This window comes from Pelophylax lessonae (assembly GCF_965119305.1).
Source record: "Pelophylax lessonae genome assembly, chromosome: 11".
In the NCBI taxonomy this organism is placed as follows: domain Eukaryota; kingdom Metazoa; phylum Chordata; class Amphibia; order Anura; family Ranidae; genus Pelophylax; species Pelophylax lessonae.
In genome coordinates this window covers 41,720,050-41,743,445 of record NC_138778.1, presented here as the reverse complement: position 1 = coordinate 41,743,445, position 23,396 = coordinate 41,720,050, and the positions used below count along the sequence as shown (strand labels likewise).

General features: G+C 46.2%; 1 protein-coding gene across 1 annotated transcript in view; it reads right to left on the bottom strand.

Moving 5' to 3' along the window:
* Positions 1-4,394: 4,394 nt before the first annotated feature.
* Positions 4,395-23,396, bottom strand: part of DHX35 (DEAH-box helicase 35) — a 110,128-nt gene continuing 91,126 nt past the window's right edge. The window contains exons 16-22 of the mRNA XM_082272917.1: positions 19,378-19,472; positions 15,799-15,876; positions 14,158-14,287; positions 9,848-9,929; positions 8,912-8,983; positions 8,367-8,478; positions 4,395-4,966 (exon numbers count right to left, since the gene is read on the bottom strand). Of these exons, the coding sequence (XP_082129043.1) occupies positions 4,922-4,966; positions 8,367-8,478; positions 8,912-8,983; positions 9,848-9,929; positions 14,158-14,287; positions 15,799-15,876; positions 19,378-19,472 (614 nt within the window). The 3' untranslated portion in view covers positions 4,395-4,921. The remainder of the gene's footprint in view (positions 4,967-8,366; positions 8,479-8,911; positions 8,984-9,847; positions 9,930-14,157; positions 14,288-15,798; positions 15,877-19,377; positions 19,473-23,396) is intronic.

The following is a 23,396-nucleotide window of genomic DNA, read 5'->3' as shown; positions in this document are numbered from 1 at the left end:
GGGGCGTCTTGCATTGTTACTTTGAAGCCGCCCCAGTGTGAACCCAGCCTAAGTGCAATATTTATAAGAACTTTAATGGGGCAGCCAAACACTCAAATGTGTTCAGAAAGAATGTGCATATCTAGTAGTATCAACAGAGGGGTCGCCCAAGTTCCAGATCGGTAGCTGGGCTGTACGAGTTGGGTCACCGCTCATAAGATGTAGAGGAGGACTTCTGTAACCACCGTGAAACTTGGAAGCAACATCACGCCCCGAGGACGGCCCTGTTGCCCTGGTAATGCTTTTCAGAGTGCCAATCAGATGGTTTGATAAAGGAGCTGATTGGCACTCCGAAATGCGTTATCAGGGCAAGAGTACCAGCCTCATAGCACAACGTCACTTCCACGTTTCAAAGTGGTTACGGAAGTCCTCCTCTACATCCAATGAGCAGTGACCCGGGTTGCACTATCTGACACCACCATTGGCGGCTGGCTACCGACCTGGAACATGGGTGACCCCTCTGTTGATACTACTAGATGTTCACATTCCTATGTAAAACACGTGAGTGTTTATTTGGCTGCTCCATTAAAGTTCTTATAAATATTGCACTAAGACCAGGGGTAAGCAATCTCCTTACTCCAGCTGTGGGGAGACTTCAAATTTCATCATGCCTCCCCTGCGAGTCATGCCTGTGGCTGTCAAGACTCTTGCAGTGCCTTATGGAACTAGTTCCACAACAGCTAGAATGCGGAGGTTGTCCACCAATGCTTTAGACCATATTGCTCCCATTGCAGGGATGCTGAAATGTGACATGAAGATGTCAAGGAAATGCAGTTGGCCAATCGCACAAGCAGGGACTGAATTGTCTGAAGAAGTTCTGTAAAACAGTGTACAGAACGCCACACAAAAGGTAGGTACAGTGACAGCTGCAGTTGTCCGCTTTATAAACAAACCTCATGTCCGCTCTATGATTGGCTGTCATGGAGATCACACCACTGGTAACCACGCGGATTGGCATCCAGTTGCTACTCTGAGGCTGGCAGCTGTCAGTGACATTGCAGTCTGAAAAATTACAAATGCACAAAAGAGTGCGCTCCTAGTTCCTAACTAGAACATAAATTAATGTTCTCTCAGCATCAAACACCTTTAACCACTTGTTGACCCTACAGTGTCGTTTTACTGCTATAGTGCGGGCCAGCTGCGCATAATTCCATATATACCTGATTCTGCATTTCCGGGTTTTGGGCGTGCGGTCCTGCTCGTCCAGCTGTACTGTAACTGGCTCCAGCACATGCTAAACAGCGGTTCCTGGCCAATGATTTATGGCCAGGACCTGCTGTTGTTGGAGCGAGTGACAGGAGAGCTTTATGTTTGTAAACAATACAAAGCTGTCTTCTGACAATGGTGATGTGCCTGTTTTTGTTACCCTGCGCAGCAGGGGAAAAAACTGTCACTTTGCCTAGCAAAATCAGCACAAATTACACATAGTAAACATTGTTAGGCACAGATTTAACACTTTGATTGCCCAAGATGTTAACACCCTTCCCAGCTAGTGTCATTAATACAGTGTCAATGTATATTATTAGCACTGATCACTGTATAAAGCCCCGTACACACGTACCGATTGTCGGCCGTAAATATTCGGCCGACGACCGATCGGCCGATTGTAGGCTTGTTAGTATGATGCTTCCGACAGCGCATTTTCGGCCGAACAGAATCTGTTGTGCAGGCATTAAAATTTTTGTATGCCAACACCAGAACGGCCGATTGTTCGCCAGTCAGTACAGATTTCGGCCGACAAACAGCCGATTAGCAAGACTGGGCATGCTCAGAAAAGAAAAAAGACAAGGAAAGTTAACTATCACATGACATCACTTCTGCAGTCGGCTGTTGTTGGCCGACAAAATTCGTGTGCAGTCTTTAGCAGTTTTCAACAGACACGACAGCCCTGGACAAAAGACGGCCGATCGTTCGTACGGGGCTTTAGTGTCACTGGAGATGTCAGTGGCAGTTAGTCAGTTCCCACAAAGTGTCAGTTAGTATCAAATTGCCCGACGTCCCTATATAAGTCGCTGATTACTGAAAATACTACTTAATATAAGTGGGTACGAATATTTATAGGTAAAGTTGATCCAGGGAATATCAGATTGCCTCTCGGGGGATCAGGAAGGAATGTTTTTCCCCTGCTGTAGCAAATTGGATCATGCTTTGCTGAGGGGTTTTCGCCTTCCTCTGGATCAACTGTGGGTATAGGCTTGTGTATATGGGATTGTATGGTTGGGTTTTCATTATTGTTTTTTTTTTGTTTTTTATTGGTTGAGCCAGATGGACTTTTTTCAACCTGACTATGTAACTATGTAATACTAGTATGAAAAAAAAATTAAAATAAATAAATTCCAGTATACATGTCATAGTTTGTAGACACTATAACTTTCATGCGAACCAATCAATATGCGCTTATTGGTTTTTGTTTTGTTTTTTTAACCAAAGACCTGTAGCAGAATACATTTTGGCCTAAATGTATGAAGCAATTTGATGTTTACATATTTTTTATTGGATATGTTTTATAACAGAAAGAAAAAAAATATATATATTTTTTAAAATGTATGTTTTTTTTGTTTATAGTGCAAAAAAAAACAGCAGTGATCAAATACCACCAAAAGAAAGCTATATTTGTGGGGAAAAAACGGAATTTTTGTAAAATCTTACCTGTAAAATTCCTTTCTCTGAGTCCTCCGACAGTCGCCGCCTCTTCATATTCGTCACATATGGGGTATTAGACTTTGCTCCGAAGGAGTAGCTAGGCAACAGAATATGTTAACAATAAAGCTTTTAACATATCCCACCCTCAAGGGGTGGTCCCCTCAGTCAATACCCTCCTACTTCCTGCAACCATATCTCAGTTTTAGTGGAATAGCAGTAGAGTATACAATCAAACCCCAAAAGAGGGGCGGGGGCGGCGACTGTCGGAGGACTCAGAGAAAGGAATTTTACAGGTAAGATTTTACAAAAATTCCGTTTTCTCTTACGTCCTCCGACAGTCGCCGCCTCTTCATATTCGTCACATATGGGGACGTCCCAAAGCAGTGCAAACATGAGGGGTGGGAAACGCATCCGCGCCGAAAGGCAACGCAGTCTCCGCATCAAAGAAGGAACCTACCAAAGGTAGGAAACCAGCTGGGCAACAGCAGAAAAACAAGTGCTCAACAGGAGCAACAACCCAGGAAAAGACAAAAAACCAGGGGATACAAAACTTATCCCAACAGCCAGGAGTCCCCAACAAGGGACCCTAGGGAACAGCCGCACTAAGAACCTTGCGGCCAAAGGAAGCATCCGCCGATGCCTGCCTCACATGGCGTGGGGGACCCGCACAGGCGAACAAGCCGCTGCACATGAGGCAGGGAGAGTCGCAAGTCAAGACGCACAAAATGGGGGTTAAGAAACCGCACAGCGTCCAGTGAGGTAGCCACCTCACCAATCATCCCTGCACCGAACAGGGATGGGTCGTTCACCATGCCAGGAGCGTTACCTGGCTGAACTCAAAGCCAGCGACTGTAAAGCAGGATGGTATATCGGTCCTTGAGACAGTAGATCGTCTCGAAGAGGCAGACGCCACGGGGCGTCGACCGCCAGATTCACGAGGTCTGCATACCAGGACCGGCGAGGCCAGTCCGGTGCCACAAGAATCACCGTGTTGCGTTCCGAATGTAACCTGCGAAGGAACCTGGACAGCAACTGAATCGGTGGAAACGCGTACATCAGCCTGTACTGATGCCACGGGGCCACTAACGCGTCCGACGCGTCTGCCCGAGGGTCGCGCGTCCTTGCCACGAACCTCATCACCTTGTTGTTGAGACGAGACGCGAACAGGTCCACATCTGGAAGATGACAAGCTAGACATTAAAACTGAGATATGGTTGCAGGAAGTAGGAGGGTATTGACTGAGGGGACCACCCCTTGAGGGTGGGATATGTTAAAAGCTTTATTGTTAACATATTCTGTTGCCTAGCTACTCCTTCGGAGCAAAGTCTAATACCCCATATGTGACGAATATGAAGAGGCGGCGACTGTCGGAGGACGTAAGAGAAATGTGTTTGCTTACAGTGTTGCAAGACCACGCAATCGCCAGGTAAAGTAGCGCAGTGTCAAATAGGAAAAAATGGCCTGGTCATGATGGGGGTAAAATCTTCCGGAGCTGAAGTGGTTAAAGCAAGCCCTAACAGCATAAGACACCCCGAAAAGAAAGAAGGACAACAGCGTATGTGAGGTACTCTGTGGTTTATTATGAACGTGTACAGATATTTACAAGCAAAAATGGTGTTGTGATAAGGGACAGCCACGCAGATCTGTGTTAATTCTTCTAAGCATTTTTCAGCTCTGTGTCAAATGTGGAATAGAAAGTTGACTTCCGTGTCATATCAATGTGTACATGGCAGAGCAGAACAGGGCTTAAGCCATCTACATATGAACCTGCTTGAAATGAGGCACTTTCAGCAGATCAGGTTAAGGGTTCAAGTATGCGCATGATACATATGTAACAAGGCTAGTTATTTGGTGCCGCAAAGGCTCAAACACAGCACTCTGGTGAAAAAGGCATGGCATTCTCTTACCATTTCTCCACTTCTGTTCATTCATGTCCATCATTTACAACTTAAAAAAATAAAAAAAGGCTTTCTTATACACATATATACCAATGTACGATGTGCCTAAGTGAGACTTGTGCATAGTGGCACAGGCAGACGTGATCCCAGGCTCATACATGTTAATGCAAAAACGCCAGGCTATGAAGCCATCCCGCTGGACATAGAGAGGTTCCAGAACTTGGTCCTCACCAGAGAGGAGCAGGTGAATCTCTGTGGTTGTTTGAGGTCAGACGTAGAAATGTTGGTGAGGTTTTGGATGGATTCGCTCTCCAACATCTTACATACAAATGTGGCGAGGTTCATAAATTGTCCATCTTGGCCCGTTTGGAAGATCGAGATAGATGCTGTCCAAAGAAGAGGATGTCAATGAGATACATGAGTGCACCACAGCTTAATTCACAGGTCTCGTAGCATGCAGCTATAATCTAAAGGCAATAGTTTTGTCTGAATTTTACAACTACAAACTCTTACAGCCAAGGTTCACAACCCTAGAGTTTACTGTACTGATGTGATGTTTAATTCTTACCATTTATTTTAGCTTTGGATAGAGTTGAGGAGAGCTAACAGGTTTTTAACTTTTGTCTGTAATCACTTTTAGGAAATTTTCCTTTACTTTACCTGTCCCTGTGACGCCCTTACAAGCAATGAGGGGTGCAGTTTTCACCGAGACAGGAAGGCACAGACAGAAATAAAACATTGTCAGACATTTCCCAGAAATTCCTGGGGTGAAATTCTTGTCTCTCCCCAAGTGAAGTATGCCTTCCAAGTTCAGTAATAACTTTTAACATTGTGGCAATACCCAAATTCAGAGACACCTCGGTCCCGCAAAAACTGGGCTTCAACAGTCATGTTGTAAAAGAAGCAAGAAGAGAGGGGTTTGGGACTTTAAATGAGGCGTGTGACTAAATATGACCAGAAGACCAAAAAATTGTGTCAAAGTATAAATTGTGTTTTTTTTTTTTACCCCACGTGCATACGGCGTTGTTCCCTCAACTCCCGGGCTAGACGGTACCAGAGGACCCTCCTTCATAGGTTCCATGAGGCAACAGCTTGGACAGATTTGTAAGCAATTCATGAATTGTGGTAGATATTGCTCATTTTGGGCGCCTATACTTTTAGATGCATTGTCCCCAGGGCCGGTGCTTCCAGTAGGCAAACTAGGCAGCCGCCTAGGGCGCATTGCCACCAAGGGGCGCAGCCACGAGTCGGCACTCTCCTTTATTAATGATTCCTGTGAGCTGAGGGGAGGGGCAACAGTGGGGGAGGAAGAAGGGACAGAGGAAGATGCTAGGTGTCTGGGGCAGTGGCGGAACTACCAAGCCTTGGCTTTCCACCAATGTTGGGGGGGCCCAAGAGGCAGGAAGGGAGCCCACCGGAGTGCTGCCTGCATGATGATCCTCTTCGGCTGGAGCTGTGGTGAGCACTGTGGTCCAGGAGAGGAGTGTCCTAGGAAAAGGAATCACAGTGAAGGAGGACAGAACAGGGGATCGGGGTCCCTGGGTGTGACATGGAGGATCCCTGGTGTGAAAGGGAATCGGGGTCACCAGGTTTGTCATGGGGAATCAGAGTCACCACGTGTGACATGGGGGATAGGGGTCACAGGGTGTAACAGGGATTCGGGGTCACCAGGTGTGCCATGAGGAATTGGGGTTCCTGGGTGTGCCATGGGGGATTGAGGTCCCCAGGTGTGACATGGAGGAATATCAGGGTCCCCAGGTGTGACATGGAGGAACATCAGGGTCCCCAGGTGTGACATGGAAAAACATCAGGGTCTCTCCGGGTATGACATGGAGGAACATCAGGGACCCCTGGTGTGACATATAGGAACATTGGGGTAACTGGGTATGACAGAATGACATGGAGGAACACGGGGTTCCCTGGGTGTGACATGGAGGAACATCGGGGGCAGTGGGTACGACAGCAAGACATGAAGGAATATTGGGGTCCCAGAATGTGACATGGAAAAACATCAGGGTCCCTGGGTGTAACATAGAATGACATCAGGGTCCCCAGGTGTGACATGGAGGAATATGGGGGTCACTGGGTACGACAACATAACATGGAGGAACCATCAGATCAGGGTCACTGGGTATGACATAGAGAAGTTTTTAACCCCTACCCTTTTTATTTATTTTTTTTGGGGGGGGGGCGCAAGTAGCTGGTCTTGCCTAGGGCGTAAAATAGTCTAGCACCGGCCCTGATTGTTCCTTTCATATACATCTCTTTGTAGATAATCGATTGTACCAGCTACTGAAGAAGTGTATAAACACGAAACTTGTAGAGCATATATGGATGCAGTCTCTATGAATTTGTACCATGTTTTCTGTTTTTATAACCAATCAATTCTATATTGTATTCTACATGTAGACATGTTATCTACTGTCTTTGCCATGCTAGATGATTTCATCATATATGGTATACAATTAAATACAATTTATACTTTGACATTTTTTTTTTTGGTCTTATGGTCTTATTTAGTCACACGCCTCATTTAAATTCCCAAACCCCTCTCTTCTTGCTTCCAAATTAGGGATGGGGGTACAATTCATTTTGTCACCTCATTTAAAGTCCCACCCCTTTCCCATTCACACGTTGTAAAAGAAAGTAATCAAGAAGCTGGGCGTTAATCGGGGGTGATCAAGAAATACGTTTGGATAACTGTCTTGCTGATCTATTGGCTTCACTGACTCAGCACACGAAGCAAATCAGGAGTTTAAACTTCACTTGGTGCATGCTTGATCTGGATTAAGGACTTCGAAATAAGAGAATTTTTTTAACAAACTGAAAGATTTGGTGAGGTGATTTGCAGCAGGAAGATAATCCCAGGCACAGAATCATCTGCCAATGATCAGTCAGTATTTATTCTGCAGACTTTTCCTTTATATGCCTTGCTCATGCATATTCCAACCCCATCCTACCCTGTTATGCAGATTGACTTAGAACATACACAAGGGAAAGGGATTGTTAGGTAAGTATATGCAGCAGGGAGGAAAGCATAAGTTCACTTCATGTAAAAAGGACATTTGGTTTCCCAACCCAACATGATACCAGCCAGCTGCACCAGGCGTATAGGTTGGAGGGCTGAAGACATGGTATGTGCTGGAGTGTTGATGCCATGTGTAATTAGCCTGGAGGGCCAATGTCATGGTATAGGCTTAAAGGGTGATGTGAAAGTATAGATTGGAGGGAGAAGTCATGTCATGCCCTAGAGAATTATGTCATAGGCCAGTGTCGTGGTACGGGACGCCTGCAGGGCCAGTGGCGTGGTACGGGACGCCTGCGGGGCCAGTGGCGTGGTACGGGACGTCCACGGGGCCAGTGTCGTGCCACGGGCCGGCTGCAGGGCCAGTGTCGTGCCATGGGCGGGCTGCAGGGCCAGTGTCGTGCCACGGGCCGGCTGCAGGGCCAGTGTCGTGCTACGGGCCGGCTGCAGGGCCAGTGTCGAGCTACGGGCCGGCTGCAGGGCCAGTGTCGCGCTACGGACCGGCTGCAGGGCCAGTGTCGTGCTACAGACCGGCTGCAGGGCCAGTGTCGTGCTACGGACCGGCTGCAGGGCCAGTGTCGTGCTACGGGCCGGCTGCAGGGCCAGTGTCATGCTACGGGCCGGCTGCAGGGCCAGTGTCGTGCTACGGGCCGGCTGCAGGGCCAATGTTATGGTATTTTTGGCTTTTTATTCCTAAGCCATATTTTACTTTAGGGTAGCATCGGGTAAGATCACACACAGCAGTTAACACTAGGACATACCGTTCCCTGCTGGTAAAAATGTGGTGCCAGCTCCAACAGCCAAGCAGATTCAACAGCTGTCACATCCCGCATGTAGTACTTATTGGTTTGGACAACCTCACTAAACAGCACCCTGTAGGAGAAAGAAGAATGTGAGCATCACTTTTCTCTATGTGGATACCTCACCTGGCAAAGACCATCAGCATAAAAAATAAAAACTCAGCTTTTCAACTTCAAAAAAATCCAAACTACCTTACATTTAAAATAAATGTCTATTTATTGGAGTATTATTTAAAAGATGTCTTCATTCCTACAATCCAGCTGTATAGAGAGAGCATAGCACTTTCTCTTATACTAGTTGTTTTTTTTTATTTTATTTAAATGCAGACATGTATACTATCCTTGTCCAGTAACATGTCACTGATCAGTCTGTCTACTAAGTAAGTGGGTCAGCCATCTACAGTTCACAAACGATGTCTGGATCTTTTCTGTGGTATTAGGATTTTTCAAAGAAACAAGCCTGATGATACATAGGTAGACTTAAATGAATGATATAAACCACTCACCAGTGTGGAGGCTTCTCTGCATATAGTACTGAAGATGGGTGTATATGTAACTCATGGCCATCTCGAACTGTCCTTAGGGAAAAAACAGACAACATATGATGACCATTGGGAGAACAGGTCAGCAAACAGACTGTGCAAGCACTATCTATGGTAATCTCTACTGATAATTACAAAATTTATATCAAGATTTATTTCAGTAATTAAAAGTATTTTGGAATTTTACAATTTCAGTAATTAAAAGTATTTTGGAATTTTACAATAAGGTCTAGATTTCAGTAACATCAGTAACAGCAGATAAAGTTTAAATACATGTTTTTGCCAGATACACTTTTTCTTTTTTTTCTAATATGAAAAACTCTGTGGGGTTGATTTACTAAAAGTGGAGAGTTCAAAATCTGGTGCAGATCTGCCTGGTAGCAGTCACCTGCTGGTGAGGGGGCTGGAATGGCTGGCTCAGGCTCTCAGCGGCATCTGGGTGGATCCCAACCATATGGCCAGGATCTTTCCTGAGCCTGGACTGGCTGAGTGACATCAGCTGACAGTGGGCTTTAGTCCTCAGTCAGCTGAAAATGGGTCACAGAAGTGCAGAACAAGCTTCACTCCTGTGATCCATTGGAGAAGTATAGCAAAATAGCTTTGGCTATTCTTGTCCATTAGGCACATTAGGTTGCTTTGTCTGCTATATAACCCCTCATTTAATTCTAAATATGGCTGCACAAATACAATCGCCTTTAGATTTACCTACAACTATGCAGTGTGAGGGCCAAGCTAAAAAATCAAATCAGTTCATACAAAATCAGGTAGTCCCTCACACTAGAAAGCTTTTGGGAAATCTAAAGAAAGTTAAACAAGCAGAAAAGTGAATGGACTGCGCATTTTTTTCAATCAGATAAACATTAGCGGAGCTTGTCTATTTTATTGAATGTATTCAGTTACCTGTAGGAACCTGTGGAATGAAGCTTGGCAGCATTGGCAAAGAATCCAGACACTATACATCTTAATATGGGATCCGGATCACCTAAATAGAAAGTGGAAATTTAATGTGAATTATCCAGTTGTGCAAGACCTTTTTTTGTTAAAAAAAACTAAAGGAATCTCTCAATATTTCTCATCAGCCATAACTAGTGACTTGTAAACATGGGTGGCATATGCACTGAGCAATGGGCTCATGTTTTAAATAATATGGTTGGTGCTCTCTTGAGCAGGAAGCCTTTGGAAAGAGAACGGAGATTAAAGTGGTTGTAAACCCTCTCCTATACCCAGTGAAGTGCATAGCCTCATATGATGCACAGAGATGAAACAAATCTCCATTCATAAGTTTTACATGTACATCTGCAGTCTCTTTTCACACTCTTTAGAAAGTGCACATTGTGTTACAAATCTTTCTTCCTCATTCAGCAGTGGGTGTGGAGTCTGGGCATATACTGTGTGAGAACTGATTGGAGGAAAGGCACACCCCCCCCCCTCCTTCCACATAGGCAGAGGAAGGAAGTTACATGCTCTGCTTATCTATCTCTAAGTTCCCTCCCCGTCACAGATTTCCAGCTGCTTTTATTTTGTGTGTCGGAGAACTTGTCAGAAGTTATCATGCTGATAACAGAGGAACGGAGCAGCAGAAAGGCATGGCACTTATAGCTTTGGAGAGAGATAAAAAAAAAAAACACTACAGATATATGTGCCCAGGTCAGATTTAACCACTTAAGCCCCGGAGGATTTGGCTGCTAAACGACCAGAGGGCATTTTGCGATTCGGAACTGCGTGACTTTAACGGACAATTGCGCGGTCGTGCGACGCTGTACCGAAACGAATTTGGCGTCCTTTTTTTCCCACAAACAGAGCTTTCTTTTGGTGGTATTTGATCACCTGTGCGATTTTTTGATCACGCGCTATAAACAAAAAAAGAGCGTAAATTTTGCAAAAATAGCAATATTTTTCCCTTTTTTTTATATGAAATTCCCCCAAAAAAAAATGTAAAAATCAAAATTTTTTAATATTTTCGGCCAATTTGTTTTATGCTACCTATGTTTGGTAAAAAAAATCGCAAAAAGCGTATTTTGATTGGTTTGCGCAAAAGTTATTGCGTTTACTAACAAAGGGAAAGATTTTTGTCATTTTTGTTGTTTTTTTTTTTAACGCGTAATGGCGGCGATCTGCGATTTTTTTTGCGGTACTGCGACATTGCGGCGGACAGATCGGACCCTTGACTGACATTTTTGACACTTTTGGGGTTACCAGTGACATTTCTACAGTAATCAGTGCTATACATATGCACTGTTACTGTAAAAATGCACTGGTAGTGAAGGGGTTAACTTTATTTGAGAGGGAGGGGCTGTGTGTGTCCCTAGGGGCGTGATTCTAACTGTGATTGGCTGTGGCTTCAACTGTATGAGGAGTCATCAATGGATCTACATAGTAGATCCATGTGATCAGCTCTCATACAGAGAGGAGAATGACAGGCAGCTTGTTTACACAAGCTGCCTGACTATCTCCCTCTCCCCCGCCGATCGCAGAGTGGCCGGCGGCGATCGGGTCCGCCGGTCACGCGCGCGGGGGGGTCCGTGACCACGCGGGAGCGGGAGCGGGAGCGCGCCTCCGGCGGCGCGCGCTCGCTCCCTAAACCCTCACAGGCGAGCGACGTAGACCTACGTCACTTTGCCTGTGAGGGGCTGACCGCCCACGTAGATAGTCGTGCGGCGGTCGGCAAGTGGTTAATGAATGGGGTTTACAACCACCTACAATACATGGAGGTATCCAACATCCCCCCCCCCCTGTAATACCCTTAATGATGTCATCCAGGGTAGCCCCAAAGAGGCGATCGCCTTGAAAGGGCAGATCAATAAGAGCTTTCTTAGAGCCTTGGTCTGCAGACCAATCCTTAAGGCACAGCACACGTCTAATCACCACCGCTGAAACAGACATTTTGGACAGCACAGGAGCTGTATCTAAAGCTGCATCACAAATAAACTGCAGCCCATAGACCAACTGGTCACCTAAATCAACATAAAGCAGTGGGGACCTGCTCACCCCCCAGGCCATGGCGCAAAAACTTGGCCCAGTCAGTTAGGGGCTGAGGCAAAGACTGGCCACAATGTTGAACCAGCCATAGCAAACATGCTGCATGCCACAGCCTCCGCTTTCCTGTCAGCCAGGTCCTTAAAAGATGGGGATTCCTCTACTGGGATCATTATAGCTTTGTTCAACCAGGAAACAGGAGGGTCCACCCACTCTGGGGGGGTGTTATTAAGCTCCCTGGATGGGCTGCGTCCACAGCAGTATCAGGCTCAGGATCAGATGAGACAGACTGAGCAGGGAAAGACGGCGGATGCTTCCTCCTGGGCCTTTGCCTACATGCCACTTCCACCCGGGACACTAAGGACTGCAGGACCACCATCAGTGCAACCATTGGAAACTGAAATGTTCCGAGGGACCTGCCACCTCCATTAGTGGGTCAGTGGGGGAGATGTGACCCTGAGGCTCCATAAGGAAAGGAAGACCTTGCAGAACAAAAAACAATCTTTTGGCACCACTAAAGGATCCCCCCAAGGCTCAGGGTACCTATCAGCAGAGAGATAACAGGGATCCCCAAGGACTCACCCTACTAATCGGAGGAGCGCCGAGAATTCAGACCCAGCATCACCATGGACGCCATCCCTGTTAATATGTCCCGGGCACAGGAAGAGTAAACTGAGGAGGAAGAGCTTTGGCATCCCCACGAGGCTTCGGTTGTCTCCAGCGTCTCCCAGACTAAGGGAAAAGAACCCCTGTGACATAATCGGGCTACACAAACATGGCCGCCAGCTGGAGACCAGCCAAACTAAGGGAAAATGGTCCATGACATCATCAGGCTACACAAACATGGCCGCCAACCGGAGACCAGCCAGACTAAGGGAAAATGGCCGCAATTAGCTACAGCATGCTGCCAGGATCTTCCCTGTGCCCTCAGCAACATTGCACCCTCTGCAAGGTGACCCCCTCCTGAAGGTAGGACACATGTTAGGGGAGACTCCACTGTGCACTCTGCACTGGGACCCCCGTGCACTATACCCACACTGCAAACAGTGGGGCATGCACCTAGGGGTCTCCTACACTGGGACCCTTTCAAACTACAAAGGACACACTATCCCAGGACCCTTACAGAGTGGGGATAGTGGGGGAGACCCCAGGGGTCTCCGCTGCATCCTCTGCCCTGGGACCCCCACCAGACTCCAGGTCCAGACAGGGTCGAAAGGGAGTGGGGGAAGCCCAGCTCACTGAGGGATTTTTAAGGATGGGAGGAGGGAACCTGCAGGCAAGTCTGACTGTCCCTGGAGGTTACCTGCGTCCACAACAAAAAAAACGCCAAAAGAAAGGGGGGGGGGGATGTACTTACCCTTTCATGGTGCAGGTAACGTTCCAGACAGAATCCTCGCCACCAAAGTAGGGGAACTGTCGGCCAAAGGACCGCTGCGACTTAGACCCAAGCCCAGTCGTATGTGACCCTGCGAGACGTTTAACTTGCGGGTCAGCTTCTGTCCGTGAGGCTATGTCGTGGCCAACTAAGCATGTAGCTGCGGTCTGCACGCGCTCTCTGGCTGGGCTGAGGGGACCACTGGATCTAGATTATCCAGCTGTCACCCAGCCCGGCAGTTGATTATAGATCTACCAGGAGAAAAAACAAAAAAGGAGAACAAAATTGCTAGGACCAGAGATCCCAGCCGGGGGCCTAGGTCCTTACTCCTGACTAGACAGATTAATACTGATTCCCTAAAGCAGAGAGGGGGGTTATATACGAAGCTGAGGACAACCCATGGGCATAGCCAGGTGTTTTTTGTTCTGCCTAATCCTACTCCTGGAGGAGGTACAATAATCCAGTAGTTATAATTTATGGAGCGCTGTGTCCAACGATGAGCAAAAGAGAAATTAGCACGGTCACCTCCCCGTATTGTAGGCTATACATTGTTCCTTTGGTATACAAGTTTTCAGGTTTACTCTTGGTGCTGTACTTATTCTTGCTTATGTACAAACTTGTACTCTTTAATGGTGCCTTTGATAAATGTTCTTTTTATGTGTTTATGCAAAAACCTAAATAAACACCTACGGCAAAAAAAAAAAAAAAGGTCAGAGGGTGGTGAGAATACCTGGTGCTGGGTTTTGAGTGCTGAAAACCAACACACCAACCCAACACCTTGGGAAGGTAGACCAAATTTAGTTTAGTTCTTGCACAACTATTACCAATGGTGGAGTTCACAGCCCCTTCTCTGTCTCACCTTCACTGGAAGTTTTCGGTACTCTGAACTTGCTGAGCATTTTCTTCAGCTGTTCTCGCACTGTGACTGCTCTCAGAAGCCCCTTGTAGTTCAGGAAGTGCTGCTGACACCACTGCGAGCTCTTGTTAAACTAAAAAGGCAGAAACTGTTATTTAACACAAAATTAGAATAAAGAAATACATATGAATAGGAGAATACCCAAACTATATAGGCTCCTTTGCTGTGAACACAATTTTCATGGTGGCCTCCTAATGCCTTTGAATATAGATGAACCAGTTACACGGAAAAAAGTTTCTAAAGATATAGATGACTGATGGATACAAATATCCACGATAACGTGTATAAATTAATAAATTAGGATACAATAAGGTTTAAAAGCTAACTTCCCATTGATGCACTGTTTAAAGAATAAGTTCACCTTTTTAAAAAATAAATGAACATTTCTTTTGCAGATAAAAAAACGTGTATTATTATTTTTCTAAGAAGCCTGCAGAGCATTGCACCTACGATGAGCAGATTGCAGGCACAATGTTCATCTCCTGTAAACTCCCAGGATAGCTGTCTGCTTGTACCTCATACAGGCAGGCAGTTACCTGAGAGCGGGAAGATCAATGGACTATGAGGATGTGCTCACCAGCACCCTTGCAGCTCACTAAAATCTACAATCACAAGAGATTGTGAATGAATGATGCAGCCATGGAGTTTTCAAACAGTTAACAGTTACAGCGGCTGTGGGGAGAAGATCCTCAGCCCACAGGTAGGGGGGAACAGGCTGCAGGTGATGTAACATGTTACATGTTTCACCCTAAAAATGGGTGGAACATGTTCCTAAAGTGAACTTATCTTTTAAAGTACGTTTAAGTATAGAAATAGTAATGCTACTAATAGCAACATACACACCAAAGGCAGCACCCAGGAGCTAGTTATTAAAGTGTACCTATCATTACCATAAAAAGGTACCTAAAGCGGAGCTCCAACCAAAAGGGGAACCTCCACTTCCTCCCCCCCTCCGCTGCCACATTTGGCACCTTTTGCAGTATAAATGCTAACAGTTTTGGAATGTGCTGTCCACAAGTATAAATTGGGGTGATGGGTCAGGGGTTCACAATCTTTTAGCCATATAGTGTACAACAAGCAGTTTTAAGCACTTCTTGGTAGTGGTAACTTTACATGTCCCCTCCCCGGCATTCCTTCTGCCCTGTAGTACCAACCATGGTAGCAACGGGCCAAAAAACACGGTGGGAGCAAAAAGTGATGAGTCAGCACAACAGAAATTGCCCATTATATTATAAAGGAATTTGAGGCACTCAATGTGGCGTTTACTAAAATTGGACAGGGCAAAATCTGGTGCAGCTCTGCATAAAAACCAAGCAGCTTCCATTTTTTTTTTTTTTTTGTCAAAAATTAATTGAACAAGCTGAAGTTAGAAGCTGATTGGTCACCATGCACAGCTACACCAGATTTTTCACTCTCCAGTTTTAGTAAATAAACCCTTATGTGTTAAGTGTTAAAAAATGCATGTAAAGATATATAAAAGCACCATTATAAAGTAATTTGAATACTGGTATTCCCCAATATACATATATGTGATATGTATATGTATGTAATGGAGAAAAGATGCAAGACAAAAACAGTTCCTACCTTGATAAAGGCCTCAAACACATTTAACATGGTTAGATGATCTCCCTCTTCTACAGCAAATTTCCGATGTTCTCTTGTCTGTAAGAGACATGGTAAAGAAAGAACAGGTCCTAATTCTAAATTAGACAAAAATTTACACTTTTAGCACACGTCAAACTATCCGTCCTTTCAAGATATTTATAAAAAGCCACTGGTAATCTTTTTACTGTTCTTTTCAGGGTTCAGAAATGCCAAATCATTTTCATTATAAATTCCTTCCTGTGCATTACTGTGGTTTATGATCACAATGTGGAGTCCACCCCCCCCCCCCCCTTATATCTGGTCCTACTGTGAGTGTTAGGGGTTGGCTCTGGCTTGAACTCCTTGCTTTTCCTCTTTTGAGTGAATGCTCTATATACACTGCTCAAAAAAATTTAAGGAACACTTTGAAAACATATCAGATCTCAATGGGGAAAAATAGCATGCTGGATATCTATAATGATATGAACTGGGTAACGTGTTAGGAACGAAAGGATGCCATATCCTTTAATGGAAATAAAAATTATCAACCTACAGAGGGCTGAATTCAAAGTGAAAAAATGATGCAGCAGGCTAGTCCATTTTGCTGAAATTTCATTGCAGCAACTAAAAATGGTACTCAGTAGTTTGTATGGCCCCCACGTACTTGTATGCATGGCTGACAACATCAGGGCATGCTCCTAATGAGACGACGGATGGTGTCCTGGGGTATTTCCTCCCAGATCTGGACCATGACATCAATGAGCCCCTGAACAGACTGAGGTGCAACCAGGTGGCGTCAGATGAACCAAAACATAAAGTCCCTGAGGTGTTCTATTGGATTTAGGTCAGACCAACGTGGGGCCATTCAATGGTATCAATTCCTTCATCCTCCAGGAACTGGCTGCATACCCACGCCACATGAGGCCGGGGATTGTCGAGCAGCAGGAGGAACCCAGGACTCACTGTACAAGTGTAGAGTCTGACAATGCGTCCAAGGATTTCATCTAACCTAATGGCAGTCAGGGTGCCATGGTCTAGTCTGTAGAGGTCTGTGCGTCCCTCCATGGATATGCCTCCCCAGACCATCACTGACCCACCACCAAACCGGTTTATGCTGAACAATGTTACAGGCAGCATAATGTTCTTCATGGCTTATCCAGACCCTTTCACATCTGTCACATGTGCTCAGGGTGACCCTGCTCTCATCTGCCAATTTTGGTGTTCAATGGTAAATGCCAATCGAGCTCCACAGTGCCGGGCATTGAGCACAGGGCCCACTAGAGGATGTTGGGCCCTCAGACCACCCTGATGAAGTCTGTTTCAGATTGTTTGGTCAGAGATTATCACACCAGTGGCCTGCTGGAGGTCATTTTGTAGGGCTATGGCAGAGCTCATCCTGTTACTCCTTGCACAAAGGAGCAGATACCGCTTCTGCTGATGGATTAAGGACCTTCTTTGGGCCTGTCCAGCTCTCCTATAGTAACTGCTTGTCTCCTGGAATCTCCTCATGCTCTTGAAACTGTGCTGGAAGACACAGCAAAACTTCTTGCAATGGAACGTATTGATGTGCCATCCTGGAGAAATTAGACTGACTGTGCAAACTCTATAGGGTCTAGGTATTGCCTCATGCTACCAGTAGTGACACTGACCCTAGTCAAATGCAAAACGAATGAAAAAGACGAGTAGGGAAAAAATTCTCAGTTGCCTTCCCCTGTAAAACCATTCCTGTTTTGAAAACCGCCCTATTATTGCTCATCTAGTACACCTGTTAATTTTATTAACACCAAATCAGCTGAAACTGATTAACAACTCCCTCAGCTACTTAACTGATCAGATCGATATCCCAGGAGTTTGATTGACTTGATGCTATACTCTCATTAAAGAGTGTTCCTTTAATTTTTTTGAGCAGTGTATTTCTATAGGGGAAAAACTGGCCAACTACCAGATGATTCACAGGATTGATTAGAAACAGTAAATAGAGAGGGGACCAGTAAGTGCCGGTTCACACTAATATGACTTGTCAGGAGATTTGGTCAGCCTGGCAAGTCGTGCATGGTCACGGTCATTGAGTAGTACAGGACCGGTTCTAATAGGAGCGACACAAGTCGCTCCCCGACCCCGACTTAGAAAAAGGGTCCTGTACTACTTCGGGGCGACCTGGAGGCAACTTGCATTGACTTCCATTATGTGAAGTCCATGCAAGTCGCGCTGCAAGCGACTTCACAGGTCGCCCCCTAAGTCGGAGCGACCTAATGTGAACGGAGGCTAAGTTTGTTTGCCACATTAGACCAAGAAATATTAAACCACTTTTAATGCACATAGATCCCCAACCCACAGGAGCCATTTTTATTACTTCTTCCTGTTCCTAACCCTCCCTGTAACTTTAACATCAATATTAACCTTCCCAGTAACCTACACTAAACTGCACTGTTAATCCAAACAATACCCCTTCCTGTAACCCTCACACTAACCTTCCAAGTAACCCTAGCCCTCATCCTCCCTGGATACCCAACACCAATTTTCCCTGTAACTATAACACTAGCCCTCCCAGTACACCCGACACTAGCCTTCCCAGTACACCCGACACTAGCCTTCCCAGTACACCCGACACTAGCCTTCCCAGTACACCCGACACTAGCCTTCCCAGTACACCCGACACTAGCCTTCCCAGTACACCCGACACTAGCCTTCCCAGTACACCCGACACTAGCCTTCCCAGTACACCCGACACTAGCCTTCCCAGTACACCCGACACTAGCCCTCCCAGTACACCCGACACTAGCCCTCCCAGTACACCCAACACTAGCCCTCCCAGTACACCCGACACTAGCCCTCCCAGTACACCCGACACTAGCCCTCCCAGTACACCCGACACTAGCCCTCCCAGTAAAGCCCGACACCAGCACTCCCAGTACACCCGACACTAGCCCTCCCAGTAAAGCCCGACACCAGCACTCCCAGTAAAGCCCGACATTAGCCCTCCCAGTAAACCCCGACCCTAGCACTCCCAGTAAACCCCGACCCTAGCACTCCCAGTAAACCCTGACACTAGCACTCCCAGTAAACCCCGACACTAGCCCCCCCCCAGTAACCCCAATATTAACCTTTCATGCAACTCTAAAACAAAACCTCCCAGTAACCCTAATCCTTCCTCTTACCCAACCTATAATCCTTACACAAACTCACCCTGTAACCCTCCTTTTAAACCTCACAACCCTCAGCACAGAGATCCCGGTGGCAGAATCTGTTTCACAAAAACGGGGGAAAAAAATCTCAACAGACAGCAAATATGTTCAGAAGAGAACAAACAGTTCATCTCTCCAAAATAAATGAAAAGCTTTGGATAGAGTTCCAGTTTAAAGTTGTGCCATGCTACCTACATCTTCTAATAACTGTCCTACTCACGTTCTCCCTCCAAACTACAATTTGCAGGCACTGAAGAAGACGACATTGGTCTACATATGAAGATTTAAAAACATTGCAATGAATTAACTTGTTTGCCCGTGTTTTTGAACTTTGTGACAACTGGGCTTACAATTATAAAATCTCTAAACATACAGCCTAAAAATTTGTACTCACCGCTTGTGATTTCTGGTTTGGAGGAACAACAAAGACATTCTGAATTTGCATCATAGCTGCAATACTTAAAATTTCAGCTGAGCATCCAAAATTGCCTTAAAGAAATGAAATGTATAGTTTTACTTTTTAATATTTTTTTTTTCCAATCCCCCCCATCCCCCTCTAGAAAAAAAAAAGAGATTATCTTGAACTATTTATGTAAGTATTTATGCAACTTGATGTATTTATCATTGTCAATTTAAAGAAAAATGGATTTTTGTAAGAACTTACCGTAAAATCCTTTTCTCTTAAGCTCATTGACAGACGTAGTCTTCTTGATTCTCAAGAGCTGGGTTATGTTGTCTCCGCAGGAGTAGGACTAGGCAGAAAGACAAAACGTTCTGGCTCCACCTTAGGGGCAGTCCCTGAGGGTATATCCTCCCTCTCTCTGCTACAGGGAATCAGTTCTGTTTAAAGCAGTACAGAGAATTTAACCCAACCCAACTCAATGATAGAGGGGCGGGTACTACGTCTGTCAATGAGCTTAAGAGAAAAGGATTTTACGGTAAGTTCTTACAAAAATCCATTTTTCTCTATCGCTCATTGACAGACGTAGTCTTCTTGATTCTCAAGAGCTGGGACATCCAGAAGCAGTGCCACAAATGAGGGGTGGGATTGACAAAATCAAATCCAATCTAGAAGGCCCAACCGGTGCCAAACTAGAAGTTTTAAAGGCTCATTATAAACAAAGAATGAGACTAAAGAAAAAATTTTCCAACTGAAAAAACCCTCGAGGTAGACCACTGGTCTCCTCAAATTGCGGCCTGCAAAACCTTGCGGCCAAACGAGGCATCAGACGATGCCATTACATCAACTTTATAATGTTTAGAAAAGGTATGCACCGACGACCAGGTAGCCGCCTTGCACACCTGGACCACTGACGCCTGATGGCGAAAGGCCCATGACGCACTAAGTGCCCGAGTGGAGTGCGCCTTAACAGGGAACGGGGGCTCCCGACCCTTAATAGAATAAGCCTGCACTACCGTCTGTCTGATCCATCTGGAAATGGTCGCGGCAGATGCAGGCAACCCCTTTTTGGGTCCATCTGGGATCACAAAAAGTGAATCCGTCTTGCGAAACGAGTCTGTCGTTTTCAAGTATACCCTGATTGCCCGGACCACATCCAAGGAGTGTAAAGCAAACTCCCGAGGATGACTGGGCTTAGGACACAGGGAAGGTAATACAATTTCTTCATTCAGATGAAATTCTGAAACCACTTTAGGTAGGAAGGATGGATTCGGACGAAGAACCACCTTATCTCTATGAACCACCAGATATGGTGAACGACAAGATAATGCGGCCAGTTCTGACACCCTGCGTGCAGAAGTAATAGCCACCAAGAAGGCCACCTTCTGGGACAACGTGGGTAGAGGAATCTCCCTAATATCTTCAAAGGGAGGTTTCTGAAGAACCGACAACACTAAATTAAGATCCCAGGGGGGTAATGGCGCGTGCACTGGCGGAGCCAGATGTCGCACCCCCTGGATGAAATTCCGCACCAAGGAATGAGTAGCCAAAGGCTTCTGAAAGAAGATGGCTAATGCTGAGACCTGACCCTTGATAGTACTCAAGGCCAGTTTCTGCTCAACCCCTTGTTGCAGAAAAGCCAATATTCGACTAATCGAATAAGACCGAGGACGGAACCCCAAAGGTTCACACCATGCAATGTAGGACTTCCATGTGCGATGATAAATCTTTCTGGAAGTCGCTTTCCTTGCTTCAACTAGAGTAGGAATAACTGAAGCTGACAAACCTTTGTCCTTCAGCACCTGGGTCTCAATAGCCAGGCCGTTAAAGCCAGCGATCGTAAAGCAGGATGGAAGATCGGTCCCTGAGACAGTAGATCCTCCCTGAGAGGAAGTCTCCATGGGACGTCTGCCACCAGTCTGACCATGTCGGCGTACCAAGCTCGACGAGGCCAGTCCGGAGCTACCAGGATTACTTGGATTCCTTCCTCCTCTATCCTGCGTAGAAGTCTTGGCAGTAACGCGAGAGGAGGGAAGGCATATATTAGCTGGTATTGCCCCCACGGGGCGATCAGTGCGTCTGCGGTTTCTGCTAGAGGATCGCGGGAGCGAGCCACGAATCTCTGAACTTTCCTGTTGAATCGTGATGCCAACAGATCCACATCCGGGGTGCCCCACCGTAGGCACAACTGGTGGAAAACGTCTGGATGGAGGGACCATTCCCCCTGATCCAGGGTCTGACGGCTGAGATAATCTGCCTGCCAATTCTCCACCCCCGGAATGAATACCGCAGAGATTGCTGGAACAAATCGTTCCGCCCAGCGAAGAATGCAAGCCACTTCTTTGGCCGCTCGGACACTCTTGGTGCCCCCCTGGTGATTGACATAAGCCACGGCCGTGGCATTGTCCGACTGGATCCGAACCGGGCTGCCCTGGAGCTGCTCGGTCCAGTGAATCAGACAAAGTCTGATCGCTCTCAGTTCCAATACATTTATCGGTAACCTGGATTCTTCCGGGGACCAAAGTCCCTGGGCAGATAACTGACCAAGAATTCCTCCCCATCCGGATAGACTGGCATCCGTGGTCACTATCGTCCAATATATTGGCAGAAATGACTTTCCCTGGCTGAGCATTGGAGACCGAAGCCACCAAACCAGAGACTCTCTGGTCTGTTTGCTCAATCGTATCTGATTGTCCAGGGATTCCGGATTCCGATTCCATCTGAGAAGAATCTCTTGCTGAAGAATTCGGGTATGGGACTGGGCAAATGGGACTGCTTCGAATGAAGCCACCATCAACCCCAGAACCCTCATGCAAGTCCGAAGGGAAGACCAGCTGTTGGACAGTAACAACTGGACTGCTGATTGAATCTTTCGGAGTTTCCCTACCGGAAGAAAAACTCTTGTCCTGACTGTGTCTAGAATTAGACCCAGATATTCGAGCCTCTGGGTGGGAACCAGAAATGACTTTTGCTGGTTCACCAGCCACCCGAATTCCTGTAAAGAAATCATAGTAATTTCTATGTTTTGTAGCAAGGTCTGAGGAGACTCTGCATGAAGCAGAAGATCGTCTAGGTAACCTAGAATCGATATACCTCTTTGGCGCAGAAGTGCCAACATTGGGGCCAACACCTTTGTGAAGACCCGCGGAGCCGTGGCAGTGTTCTGCTCTACGGAAAAGCGTAGAAAACGCTGATGTCCTGCGAAAATGGGAATGTGAAGATAGGCGTCCTTGATGTCTATGGACGCTAGGACATCCCCTGGATGCAGGAAGGCTGCTACCGTGCGAATGGACTCCATTCTGAATCTTCTTATGTTGACGAAAGAATTGAGTGCTCTTAAGTCCAGAATTGGACGCACTTTGCCCTCTTTCCTGGGTATTGTAAACAGGTTTGAATAAAACCCTTGAAACCGTTCTGTCCAAGGAACGTGGACTACCACTCCTTGTTGTAGTAAATCTGTGACTGCTCTCCGCAGATCTTCTAAACGATCTGCGGATAGACGGATATTGGAAGGGAAGAATCGCGCCGGTGGGAGAGATCGAAACTCGATCTTGTACCCTGACCTTATGACTTCGCAAACCCATTTGTCCGGGATTCTGGAAAGCCATGGATCCGGGAACCGGCGAAGACGTCCCCCCACCCCAGTTATGGGTGGGGGCGCACCTTCAGGCTTTGGATGGTTTATCTTCAGGTCTGGAGGGGGCGGGCTTTTGCTTGCCCGACCAACGACCCCTGACGCCTCCTGCAGGAGCTTTGGAGGACTTAGTTTTTTCACCCGCTGGACGAAAAAAACCTCTTGTGAGCAAAAAAAGAAGGCCCTCGTCTTTGACGAGTTCCTCTACCTTTAAAATTTTGCGGTAAAAAGGTGCTTTTTCCACCGGTGAGATCCTTAATGATCTCATCTAAGTTGGCTCCAAATAGACGCTCTCCTGAAAAGGGGATATTAGCCAATGCTTTCTTGGAACCTTGGTCGGCTAACCAACCTTTTAGCCACAGTGTACGCCTGAGAACCA